At 33.3% G+C, this 14,101-nt stretch overlaps 1 protein-coding gene across 1 annotated transcript in view; it reads left to right on the forward strand.

The window, feature by feature from the left end:
• Window positions 1-11,334, forward strand: part of MDGA2 (MAM domain containing glycosylphosphatidylinositol anchor 2) — an 811,206-nt gene extending 799,872 nt beyond the window's left edge. Inside the window, exons 17-18 of the mRNA XM_077761231.1 lie at window positions 6,578-6,683; window positions 9,403-11,334. Of these exons, the coding sequence (XP_077617357.1) occupies window positions 6,578-6,683; window positions 9,403-9,491 (195 nt within the window). The 3' untranslated portion in view covers window positions 9,492-11,334. The remainder of the gene's footprint in view (window positions 1-6,577; window positions 6,684-9,402) is intronic.
• Window positions 11,335-14,101: the final 2,767 nt, after the last annotated feature.

Consider the following 14,101-nt stretch of genomic DNA (forward strand, 5'->3'; position numbering starts at 1 on the left):
TTTGTGGCATTGTAGAATGTCTTTAATTCAAGTGGAAAGGATATCGCCTACCTCTTAGAATTTTAAATGAGATATAAGTGATCTTGAGCCTCTGCTGCACTGACACTTAGGTTGTTTTATTTCTTCGGAGTTGCATGCATTTAAATTATTTTGATTTATAAACCCTTTAAAAAATAAATAACCACTTGCAAAGTCCTTTGTTTGAGTGTGTCCAATTAGTTTGCTTAGCTGAAAATAAAATTGTTTAGTATTTCTCAGGGTAAGTAGAGGTTTTAGCCTTCTGAAACTCCTTTTGGGGTTCTTTCTCAAGAATTAATTTAGGATGATCTGTGCTTGTGATGAAAAGATATTTTGTTGGATTTGGAGGATTACAGCAAAAATTCCAAAAAAGTAAAAATGATATCATGTTATCTTAGAATGCTAGTTATCTTAGAAAGCTAGTTATTATAACTAGTTATATAGTTAAATATATATATATGTATTTAAGCTTCCTTTTTAATGCTTTACTCCTTTTTATAGTATATTCCAAATGCTTTCCAGGTGGGAAATAAATATGGAGACATCAAAGACAGAAGATAGTCTTTACAGTTTCTTTGTTATAGGTGAAAGGAACTCTGGAAATCTTTTCCTCTTATATCCTCAAAGATTTCAAAATGATTTTGAGACAGTTTATCTTAAATCACATACATCCTTAACATGAAATAGGGTTGGGAAGAGATTTTAGCTCTGTTTACATCATGCTCCTTTAATGCTTATCTAGCTAATAATAATAATAATCTGGAATATATTGTCCTCCTTACTAGATATCACATGGTCATGTAGCTATATATCTGGCATTCTTAGCCAAATTCCAGGACCATTATATAGACACAATAATGGCTCCTAAAGTAACCATTGCAAACATTTTCCAATAATGGGCACCTGGGTGGCTCAGTTGGTTAAGCTTCCAACTCAATCTGAGGTCAGGTCTTCATCTCAGGGTTCTAAGTTCAAGCCCTGCTTAGGGCTCCACACTCGGTATGAAGTCTACTTAAAAAGAAAAAAAAAAAAAAAACCATTTTCCAATGTTAAAGTTATTTTCAACTTTAGTTAGTTGTATCTTACTTTTTTTTCCAAGTGATATATACTGTCAGTTTTCAGTCAGCATTCCTAGACATTGTGGTTGCCTTAGCAGTAATAATCAGAAGTGATATATCTCGTCTTAATATGCTATGAACATTTGCAGAAGGCATAATTAACATTGAAGTCAAATCATCAAAAGTGTGTTGTATTCTTTGACTCCTCCATATATTTTTGTTCATCAGTGCTGCATGGAGCACTTCCTTTCTTAGTAAGAAATTATATTTGAACACAAGTTTTAATAGCATCATCTATATCTCTATATATTGACATCTATATCAACAAACTTTAAAGTACTATCCTGTAAGAAATTGTCAGTGAATTAAAATAATCTTTTAGTGTCATTCTAATAACAGAAGCCAACATACATCTTATTAATTTTCCACTTGAATATATCCACCAAGAGTTAATTTTCTGATCATGCAGTATTTCTTGCATACTAGGTTTGCTGAATTGCATGCACACACTGTGAAAACATATAAAATTTTAAACTTGTCATTTCAGTTAAGGGAAATCATTTTAATAATATCAGTGAGATTGTGTATAAACAGGTTTTACATAAATTGAGCCTTCTTTTAGGAAGTCTAAACTTTAACATTTTCTCCCTAAGTATCTAGATGTCATTAATTCCTTCTTCATGGCAATTAAACCAAATGCACTTCAGAAGTATTGAAAAGGAAAGGAACATAATTTTATCCCTGTAATGTAATAGTATTCAGAATCATGATGGTCCTTCATAAAAACATGACAAAATGTAACCTATTAAACTAGAGAGGGGCACCTGGGTGGCTCAGTCGGTTAAGCACCCGACTTCAGCTCAGGTCATGATCTCATGGTCCGTGGGTTTGAGCCCAGCATCGGGCTCTGTGCTGACTGCCAGCTCAGAGCCTGGAGCCTGTTTCCGATTCTGTATCGCCCTCTCTCTCTGACCCTCTCCTGCTCATGCGCATTCTCTCTCTCTCTCTCTCTCTCTCTCTCAGAAATACATTTAAAAATAAACTAGAGAGCACTTCTTTTATAAATGAATAAAATCACTTTTTCATTGCATACAGATTATAGCTTCCAAATTTGAGATACATCATAATGAATTGTTATAGTTTCTCCTTTTTTATGCCTGGGAAAACTGTCACCAAAGATTTATTTTTAGAAACACTTGAAAGTTTGGTCAAGGTACACTATTTAAATTGAATATGTATGCATTTTATTTCTGTTACCTACTTCACAATCAAAAACAGTATAAAGGAAAAGGTATCCCTCTAGGTCTTAGACTAGAAGCCACTTATAAGTTCATTAGAATCCATAAAATTTTGTCATAATAATTAAATATATAGTTAGAGTTGGAGTTCAGAACATAAAAAGAACAATGCAATAAATATCTCCTTATGAGAGTGTGTAGGTGTTTACAAAAACAATCTATATCTTCTTAGGAGCATAACTGTTATGGGAATTAAAAGGAAACAAACAAACATACGGCATAGGATCCTTTTCTTCCTGTTCAAATAGAATGCTGAGGGGACTGCAGTATCTCTCTGGACTACTGGATTGGATTCCCTATTGTTGCAAGATTACAAATAAATATTACAAACTCTAATTATATTACTGTCCCAAGAAATTGATTATCAGAAATTATTTTCATCATCTACTACGATATTTATATCTAAGCTATTACTGTATTTCTCTGATTTATTTCCACAAACAATATACAGAAATTAAATTGGTTTACTTAATGACAAACTGTATTATTCATAGTTATACAGATAAAGGTAATAATAGATTTACAAATCAGCCAGATTTTCTTTCTTTAACACTTCACTCATTCAGGATCAACAAGGGATGAAGTATTCATATAAGAAAATGTGCTTGATATAGACTGTCCTGACGACACATGAGTTTGACTTCTCTTGATTTGTGTTTTTGATATTTGGCCATCTGCCCACTTCTAGTCAACTCACTGCAGGCAGGCAGCACACACATTAAATTGCATCAGTCAGTTTATTCTGACACTTACCTCAAAAGGCTCTCCAACACTTCCTCTCAGTCCTAACACAAAAGTAGTGTGGCAGCATCCTTCGTGACGACTCTGCTTCAGGGTTCTGTCTTTAGCCCAAACCTAGGTCCAACCATGTGTTTAAGCATGAACGTAGGTCTAACCTGAACAGGAAGCAGAGGAAGGAGGATAAAGAAAGCAAATGGGAAAATTAGGAGCGACTGATACTTTATGGTCAGTAAAAGGCATTTTGAAATGCTTTGAGCAGCGGCAGCATCATTCCAGGGCCAGCAAGTAGCTTTGAAAAGTTCAGAAAAGATTGTGATGACTTACACATTTTAGTTCTTTTTTTTAATAGTCTCATCTTTTTTATATTGGCACCTACCTGTGGGTGACTAGAACTTCCTAAGTAAAAATAATTGTATGCTTTAAATAAATGAGAAACATTGTGGATAATTTTCTTACCTATTCACGTCTACATACCTAAGATAGAAAATCATGTACTCCTGGGGCGCCTGGGTGGCTTAGTCGGTTAAGCGTCCGACTTCCGCTTGGGTCATGATCTCGCGGTTCGTGGGTTCGAGCCCCGCGTCGGGCTCTGTGCTGACTGCCAGCTCAGAGCCTGGAGCCTGTTTGTTTCAGAGTCTGTGTCTCCCTCTCTCTCTCACCCCCCCCTGCTCATGCTGTCTCTCTCTCTCTCTCTCTCCTAGAAGTAAATAAAAATATTAAAAAAAAAAAAGAAAAAAGAAAATCATGTACTCCTAAGCCTGTTTCTTCAGCATTCTTCCCAATGAAAAAACTATGACTCCAGCTTCATCTGTTTAAGTTTCAAGTGCTAGCAGGTGCAGAACATTCTAACCTACCCTTATCAGCCTTCTCTCTTCACTTCCCACAAGAGCACAGGAGAATGCAGTCCTCCTCCTTGCCATTGCTACATGATAAAGCCTCCACAAGCTGGGTTTGCTTCCTTTCTTTTCCCACATCACCTTTTAAAATTAAAACTATTGGTTACTGAGGAAGTTTCCTCTTTACCAAAGCAAATGTTCCTGATTAGTACATCCTTATTCCTGCTGCAGTCCAGAATTAAAACCTGACTGAAAGGCAGAAATCTATACTTTATTCAATTTGATCCTTTATAATAACTGCAAGAAAGAAAGAATTGTTATGACAGCACTCCACTTTTGTTCAGTTAAGTATTAGCCATGTGGCCAAAGTGGAACATGTTGGACTTTATGGAATAAGACTCATAGCAGCATGAATCTGTAGGTTCTGACTTTCTCCAAGATAACACTCCATTCATGTTGTTATCTTCAGGAGAGAAGACTCAGCATCACATGACTGAAACTAAGAAGGGGGTGGGAATAACCATTGATTTACTCTAACATTGATTCTATACCAGGTAAGCAGCACATTTCAAAATAAGGAAAAATAGCTAATGACTTAAAAACCCATGATTAGGAAACAGGCAATAGTGCCGACAGGGGCAATGTAGGATGACCTTAAAGAGCCATGTGCTCTAAAAAACGGTGTGCACATTAATGTTTTAAAATGCATTCATCTCAGCCTTGTTCAGAATAGCTGAAAATAACTTTAATGTCTAACAATATTAATAGAGCTATTGGTTACGTAACTTACGTACTATCCATAAGGTGGGGAATTCCACAGTCATTAAAGTGATTTCCCTTTTCTGATTTCATTCCTTTTCTGCTCTTGGATTTTTATACCATTGATTTTGTTTTTAATTCAACTTGTAAGACCTTGTGATTTAAACAGTCCTTTGAGGGTGTTTTAGCTACTTCCCAGATAAATTTCCAAATACCACCTTAAGTCAAATACAAGTCATTATTCCAGGCAGCCAAAGTAATATTTCATTTCTGATTTTCTGAGGACTGAGAATCTGTATACTGCCAACTGGGTTCTATATTATATCTTAACTCCGGTCTGCCATTTTATTCTGGCTTCAGTGATAGATGAAATTTTGGATTTTTTTCAAATAAATAGCTTTGGGAAATCTTTATTAACTTATTTATCTCAACATAGGTAAGCAGAAAAGCCTTTCCAGGCAAATTAAACGTAGTAATAAAAATTTCTCAAACTTTTTCTCCTATCAAATCTTGAAAATCATCCTTACCGAATGGATTCATATAGACTACAAGCAGGGAAAAGAAGCTGAATGCAAAAGTTGATAACTAATGTTTCTGCTTACTACTTAAAAGATTTCAATCGATAAAATAATGACAGTATATCAGAGAACAATAGATCAGTTTTCAAAGGTAGCATAAGTATCCTGAAAATCACCACAAACTTAACTTTAAGGAGCCATATTAAGATACTTTCAAAGACTAAAAAAAATAAAAATGAAAAAAGATACTTTCAAAGTCAAACAATAAACAGAACCAAAAATTTAGGCATTGATAAAAATAGTCTTTCTGTCAATTTGTTGCAATGAAATAAGGCTAAAAATTGTATTAAAAAGCATACATCAGCTTGATGTTGAAACAGCTCTTTATTAACCTAATTTTTGTTTGAAAAGACCAAACTAGATACTTCATTTTGGCATGTAGAAATTTTGGTGATTATAATCACTAAATGCATATAGGTTGACTTTTTGTATCAAAAGGATTAAAAAGGTTTTGCTAGAAGCAAGGAATGATTGTGGGGTTATAAAGAAAATTTTAAAACAGTCTTATTTTTTTAAAATGAAATAATAAAAATCTGTCTCTATATTTTCATTATATTCAGAATTTAGTAATGAAAAGAGACTGAAGTCATTCATCTATACTTTCAGCTCTCCAGTATTAACTCTCACTGCTAGTCACTGTTCTAGATACTAGTCAAAGGTCCAACACTAAACACGCAACATAAGTAAACCTATAAATATACTCATGTGTTTAAAAATAGAATGTCAAAAGTGAAATTATAGAGGTATGGCATAACATGGGGAATGTGAGAAACTTATTCATTGTTATTTGCAAGAGAGCAAACAATGTCATAGAGATGGTAAAACCTTGTTCTGGGCTTCAATAAACATAAATGCTGTTGTAAAGAACCATGAACTGATTCATCCCATAATATATTTCTAGAAAACCAGTGTTATATGTTTAGAGAAAAGTGGAGGGAATCTATTTCAGAGAAATACTGTTCAAATAAAAATTTTTCTTTACCCCTGAAAATGAATAGTGATAGGATTTGTAGCAGTGGTAGTTTTTATTGTATTATTCACTTAAGTTTAGTTTTGTTTTAAAACCAACACAGAGCTTTAGATGTGAAAAACTAATTTTAAGCGGGGAAGATCCTATGATTGGTTTTGTTAAGAACATTCATTTTTTTTAAGTAACAATTTTGAAGATTCTCAATAATAAATGATGCCAGAATTACTGTTGATTATAGGCTTGGCTCCTCGGTTTCTCAGTAAAAATCCATGTACAAATCAAAGCTTTACATTTAGGTTTGTTTCATTTATATTTGTAGCTCATTTTTGAAGGTATCCGAGGTCCTGGCATAGAAGGTGACATTGCCATTGATGATGTATCAATTGCAGAAGGAGAATGTGCAAAACAGGACCTAACGACTAAGAGTAAGTGTCTAATCTTGGATTGGTTTGATGTAATTTTAACATAGTAACTGTTAAATTAAAATAGTCTAATTTTTAAAACTCATTTATTTTTAGTTTGTAAATTTAGAAATTCCTTATATGTGAGACCCTAATATTATGAAAATATTTTTAAAACAAAGTATTAAATTTGATGGTAGGCATATTAGATCTAAGATAAGATCACAGTAATTTTGATTTAGGTCTATATATGCCAATCACACTTTGATTTTTAATGAAGATTTTTAAAAATATTTAATCCATATTATTAGTTTCAGAGGATTTTTTAACTTTTATTAAATCATTTGGCTACTCTATATACTGAGCAAACATTTATATAGCAATAGCTATTTTTATTCCCCTAGGTTATGAATGTATTTTCCAAGTCTGACTTTTGCCAACCATTTTAACAGATTCATTACTGTGAAGAGCCTAAGTGAACAGATCAACCCATTTTTTTCCTGCTCCAATTAACCTATGTACACCACTATCTTGTTTAGTAATTTAGTAATTTTTTTCACTCTGGTTTGAGTATTATTTTAGCTTAATGGTATCTTCAGATTTTATATTATTACCACAAATTATGTTTTTTAATAAAGGAGATATAATTTAAAACATTATTAATATGTATAATAAGAGATAGAAGTTTAAAAATTACAAATAATGCAGAAACCATCAGAATTATGTCTGAGCAGTTTCTTAAAATCTTCATCTCTATATTATTCATGTGAAGCTGAGAAAATGAAACCCATTTCTTTCAAAAATTCTTTCATTTGAAAAATTTTCATAGGCTTATCTGGAATCTTTAATTTTATGATTATATAAGGGGTTTATCGATCAAGTTACATTTACACAAATAGTTCATCAATTATTTAGTATGCATAAAAGGAGCATGAAAGTCCATTTTGTTAAGTCTAGAGCAAATCAGAATCTTTGTTAATTGTGTAGAGTGAGAGATTGTATTAGTCTAGATGTTGAAAGTCAAATTTGTGCAACTATAAATTTGATTTTGTAGTTTGTAGTTCATATGAGCCAGTGATTGCTCATATGAAATGAACTGACTCCATTTTTAAGCATTGTAAAAAGACAAAAACTAAGATTGTATATAACAATGAGCCACTTTGCTCAAAGTTTTCACCTTCTTGTCATTACACCTAGTATTTCAAGTAACAAATTTAGTAAAAAATTTTTCCTGTGTCTGGCTAATTTCACTTTAAAAAAACCAGGAGCAGTACCCAAATGAAGTAGGTTTGTGAAATCCAGAGAATAGTATGCATTCTCCTTAGAGGAGGAGAATGGGGTTCCTTTTGAATTTCAAACATGAACCAATCATAGTAACATTAACTGAAGATACCCTCTTACACAGAAATCTTACATTTAGATAATTTAATCACTGAAACCTATTACAAATGAAATTCAAGAAACTGAACTAAACTCTTCAAAGGTGGAAAGCAAAAGAGAACATAACTCTCTCATGGAGAAAACAGAAGTGGTAAGAGTTGCCACAGTAAAATGACTATGATAGCCCATAGGGACTTTAATGTTACATATTAGTATACTTGCATAATCAGTCTTCTTTTCTTCTAAATTGAGAGAAATATGTGTTTGTTTTAAATAAAATCTGTCTGTTCCTACTGGAACTATTTCTATTTAGCCTCTGGAAATCAGAGGAAACAGCCTTAATGAACAAAAACATTCTATTTGGTTTGAGAAAGTATTCTGTTACATTAGTACGCATTTAACTATCATTTATTAAGCTCATTTTGACAAGTAGTATTTGGTGAATATTAAGTTGTTGTTAATTTTTAAGTACAAACCAGATTGGCTGCAAAAGCTTCTTCCTAACTGCTCAGTTTCCCGACCCTTCTCAGGCAGTAAATGGTACCACAATATCAAAGGCTGAGGTTGTCTCTTAACTTCAAAACCCAGGTCTCTCCTAGGTAAAAGCCATGATAGAACTTAAGCCAGGTTAATGAATTACCAGACTTGCCTGTGTTAGCCGTCCTAGGCAAGGCATACATTTTGAGAGGTATCACCGGGACATGAAGTTCTAGTTGAAACTCCAATTATGATAGGAATCTTACTGTAGCTTGTGCTGGGAAAAAAGAATTTAATTAGAATGGACTTCATAGTGTCCATAAAACTCACACTAGAGAGAGAATTATTTACCCAATTTATTTGTATTAGGCTGATCTAAGCATATATAATCCAGTTTGCCATAGTTACTTTTCTACCCATAACAACCCCTTTCTAGTTTTTATAAAAAGCATTTTTTCTTTCAGTCTTTAATCATTAACTGCTTCTGGAAGCTTGGGATTTGGGGGTTGCGGGGAATAAAAACTGACCTCTTAGGATGTCCTAGAATTTTCTATGTGCACGTGGTTTCAGTGACTACCAGAATGCTGAGGTTGAGCCTAGCCACAAACACACACAAATATCTTCTGAACAAATTTTCAAAGCATAGCATATCAACTTCAAATATTTTTCTTTTATCAAATTTCTAGCCATATAATTAAGTTAGTTTCTTATTTGCTTGTCTTGGAAATAGACTGATCAATAAAACAAACCCAAAAGAATATTTTCTGAAAATGTTTTCCATATGCTAATATTGTTTTATTAGTTCACCTAAGCTGTACTGATAGCTACATGGAGTATTTATTCTCTATTTTTGTTTGTTTCTTGGCATTCTCTTCCTTGTCTTTAGATTCTGTTGATGGTGCTGTTGGAATTCTAGTACATCTATGGCTTTTCCCAGTCATCGTCCTCATCTCTATCTTAAGTCCTCGAAGGTGACCTTATCCTGGCAGAGGCTATAAAAGATTCACCAGGCACTGGCACGAAGAAAGAGTCTTTGTAAATGGACATTGAAAAAACAAACTACCAAAGATTCCTCCACTGACTACTGACTCAAAAATAAAATAATAAAAACGAATTTTTTAAAGCACTGGGGATAAAAAGACATCATGGAAATATAACTTATTCCAAACTACATATAAAAGATAATCTTGACCTGAGTAGAGAAGAGACCTTCAGGTGCTTTTGTGGCTAAAAAGATTACAGCGTCATCTGGTCATCTGGTTGAACTCTGGAAAAAAAAAAAAAAAAAAGCTATAGAAATCCTTGTCAAAGCACAAAGTCATGGCTGGTTTTGTTTCAAATGAATAGTTTGCTTGTTACCATGGAAACCTAATGGCCTGCCAACAAAAACCTCACTGTAAACAGGGTACGTGAAAAGCTGGCATTTATTTTCCTTTCAAGAAGATTTTAGGTAGAGAATTAAATAAATGTAGGCCCTTTTACCTTTGGTTGTTACCCTTCCTTGAAAATAACCCGAACTCAGAATTATTTAAAACATTCATGCTCCTCCCCACCTATCCCCATCCCACCTTTGTTGTTTTTATTTGTTTTCCTCCCATGGCTAAGCTAGATAACTGTATGCTGTCTCTTTTTGCATGCATTACTATCCAGGATGGTAAACCTGGGCTTACATATTACACAGGCTTATCGGAGTTTGCTCGCGGCCACTTGAACACCCAAACTAAGTCATCTGTTCCAATGAAGAAACCAAACCACCATCTTTTATAAATTGCCATGGAAACCAAGTGCCTTCAATGAAACAAGCCTGAATAATTTTCAACTCAGAAGCTTGCACTGCTAAGAGTGGTTTGTGTAAAACTATTTTGTAAACAAACTACAGAGCCTAAACGTGCAAATTACAGGAGAGACGACAAAAGCCGCTTCTGAAGAAGAAAGGACCGAAGCTACTGCGTAAGCCCATGCAGACGAGTTACTTGTTGCTGGACCTCCTAGACAGCCATGGCCTTTCGGCTTAATTGTCCATCAGAAAATAACTTCCATTGAGACCAGACATGGGAGCAACACTTTTTTCTTCCAGGTTATTAAATGGGTCAACCAGAGCAAAAGGTTGTTAAGATAATACTTAGCGCAGAAGGTGGTAAAACAGAGTGATTTTTTTACTCTCACCTCCATTTGAAATGAAATTGGCCCTAGCTGTAGAGGGAGCAAAGAAAATGTTTGTGATTGCAGTGCGTACAAACTCCACGGCGGAACTGGGCCTGAAAAATCTGGCTTTATTCTAAATACTGAGGGTAATACGCCTCTGCCCTTTAGTCAGACTCTGTGCAAATTGTGAAATATTATTTTATTATTTTGCCGAGATTAAAAACACTTTTACAAAAAAACAAAAACCTGTAAAAATGATTTTGAGCTACCTGAGGACAAATCATACCTTTAACCAGCCAGTTTTCCAATGCATTGTAAATTTCACTTAAACCTGTTGGTTATGAAAATTTGAAGATCTTTTTCCTTAAATTATCTCAGCTTTTAACTTCATTTAAAAAGACTTTTGTCTAAAGAAGAATATTATTATTATTATATGTTCTTTCAACACCCCAGGATTAAAAAAAACTGATTATGCAAGTAATTGGGAAATAAGTATTAAATTATAACATTTACAAGTATTAATATAAAAAGCACAACAAAATGTAGTGGAAAAATGACAAAGCTTGGTTTTTAAAAGAAAAAATTCTGTAGAAATGTTTGTGCAAATTCAGTAATTCAACTTAAAAGATAATTTTACAGCTATGTTCAATAAAGCCTCTTTCCAGGTAAGGTATGCAAAGCGGTATGTGTGTTTGTTGAGCAATGTTTACTTGTCACCAAAATGAGACTAGCTATACAATTTATCAGTTACGATACCATGGGGTAAATCTTGAGGGCTTCATACACCTTAATGTTGGCAGGAAAGCATTTAACAGGAACCCTTAATGCACTCTTCCAAATTTTTCATACATGTGAAATAAAAGTCAAACTTAACGAAAGTAAAGTACGAAACAAATACAACCTTGGAATTTAATGTGTATTTTCATAGTTAAAGAGGGGACCAGTTGGAACTAGGTAGTGAGAGAATCAAGCTAAAACCAAGTTCTTTAAATTAAACAGAATTAACTAATAAGCTTTATAAGTTACTTGAACAAATCAGGCATATTGAAAATTTTCAAAATTACAGTCAACCATCTGTTTTATCAAACCAAAGAGTAAACAATATTTGGGGCACGTACCTTAGTATTTACTAACTGTCCTTCACCTTGACTTCCATTTTGTGGGGCAACTAACCACTTCTTTCCACTGGTCCATATTAGTGGATCATCCTTTCTAATTGATTTTCTGCACACTCATTGCTGACACTATTAAAAAATTATTTTATACCTAAAGAGAGGCTTAGCTCATTGCTGCCTTCTTCCTTTATCGTGAATTTGATTTGAGTGAGACTTTTGAAAAACCTTAAAAAGAAAAAACAAATCTCTATTCAGAATATTTGGATACACATGTGCCCTTTCCAAGAAAACAATCAAGTCTACTTTTCTCCTTAGTAACTCTGCACAAAGAAATTGCTGTAAGTACAAGTTTTCAGTTCTTCTACAAAGCAGTGATAAAATACTAAAGTCTTTTTATAACCTTTCACATAGCTTCAGAAGTCCATGAGAACTGGCTGGTACTTCGAAAGTTACTTTTGATTGAATTTTTGAGAAATTGCAGATGAGTGCCAGGAACAAAGGGGTAAGAAGAGGAACTGCAAAATGATCAGATTTATTGATATGGTAATAAATTAGAATATACATCGCCAAGTGGGTTCTGGATCATTTCTATAAACCAACAAACTTAGAATTCAATAAATGTTTTTCATTCACTATCAAATGTTCAGTTGAAAGAAAATGAATAAAAATTCAGGAAATTTTAAAAGGTTGGGATAAGTGAAGTGTAAGTTGTATTAAGTAATCTCTTGTTTAGCATTAGTAATAATAATGACTTTAAAATACTTGCCTGTTTATCAGCTGCCTAATATTTTTTGTATTTATTATGAGTTGAACTCACCAGTATATTTCCCCTTTTGCTTTTTGATAACATATTTTTAAGTGTAACTGATGTCAATTTTTTGTTGTTGTACTTTATAGGAAAGCATCAGGCAATAGAGCTTTTAATTCTCTGGGTGAAAGATTACACCACATAATCACCAGGGTCACTAATAGATCCAATTAATTAGGAGCTAACTCTGTTTCATTATCAAAAATGCTTGTTCCTCCACATTTAACATCTCTGCTACTGGGCCTGTTTTAGTTACAATTGGTAGCATTTCTGGATAGTGATAGATAAAATAAAAGTGCATATTAAAACTGATAACATCTTAGATATCTTGAGATTCACCAAATTCACTAAGGCTTCCGGAAGTACTGAATCATGCCCAATATTATTCCTTTTCAGGAAACCCAAAAGTGAGAAAAGATGTGCTGTCATATTTGTAGGGTTTAATTAAATACTCATTGCCTATGCATTATTTAAAAATGACATAACTTTTACTTTGTGCTTTAAAAAATTCTGAATCTTCTCTTACATCATATACATACCTAATCCTGCTGTCTTTTTCTTTTTTCCTGCTATGTATTTTTTAGTTCCATCATAAATTATAATATGCTATGTATCCCTGGTTTGAAGTGTTTTCTTGTTTTATGTGATTCACGGCACTTAGTAAGTTAGAAGTTTGGCCTGCCATTAAATTTTCTTTAAGAGATTTGAAAGATGCATGGTGCATTACATTGTCATACAATAAGCTAATGGGATTTCATTTCACATATATCACAGAATTGACTTTGGCATGGCAATGAATTATGATAATTATAATAATCAGAGTTACAAACCAGCTAGTCAGTCACATTATGTTATAAATGATAAAATAATCCCACTCTTTTATATTTTAAAATATGGCAAAATATGAATGACAACTGTACTAACTTTTCAACAAACATGCATTTTTATTTTAAGACTTTATAATAAACTTATCTGTCAAAATGCATAATTAGAAGAACAATTAATTCAGTTCTATGCTTAAGACTGTATGAAACTGGCTGTGATATTTTTCATTACCTATTTTGTTTGTTTTGATTAGTGATTTGAAAGATGGTGACAGACTAGTATGATTTTGCTAGTGATTTTCAAAAGATTCTTTTGAATGCAGTTTCTTTAACAAAACAAAAAACTTTTTTTTTAAATGTGCCTTTCAAAGATCAGGGCCTCACAATAGCATTTAAACTGGAAAAAAAAATTACTGCAAGCTCATTTCCTTTTTGGCTGATGACTACTTACAAATTGCCTCACCTGCGTCTCAACAAGCAGAAGGTTTATACTCTTCTTGCAACTGGGTAGTTGATATCAATGAGGAGTTATTGCATTTTCTGTGAAAACAATAAAATCATAGGGTTCAATCCCATGCTATTTCCTTTCCTCCAATGTTCCTTTTGTGTCTAACCGGTTTAATCAGTTTTCCTGCACTTATTTTTTAAAAGCAGTCTCTGGCACTTTTTACTTAGACTTAAGAGAAAAGCTAC

This window comes from Crocuta crocuta, unplaced genomic scaffold (genome assembly GCF_008692635.1).
Source record: "Crocuta crocuta isolate KB4526 unplaced genomic scaffold, BGI_CrCroc_1.0 scaffold163, whole genome shotgun sequence".
Taxonomy (NCBI): Eukaryota; Metazoa; Chordata; class Mammalia; order Carnivora; family Hyaenidae; genus Crocuta; species Crocuta crocuta.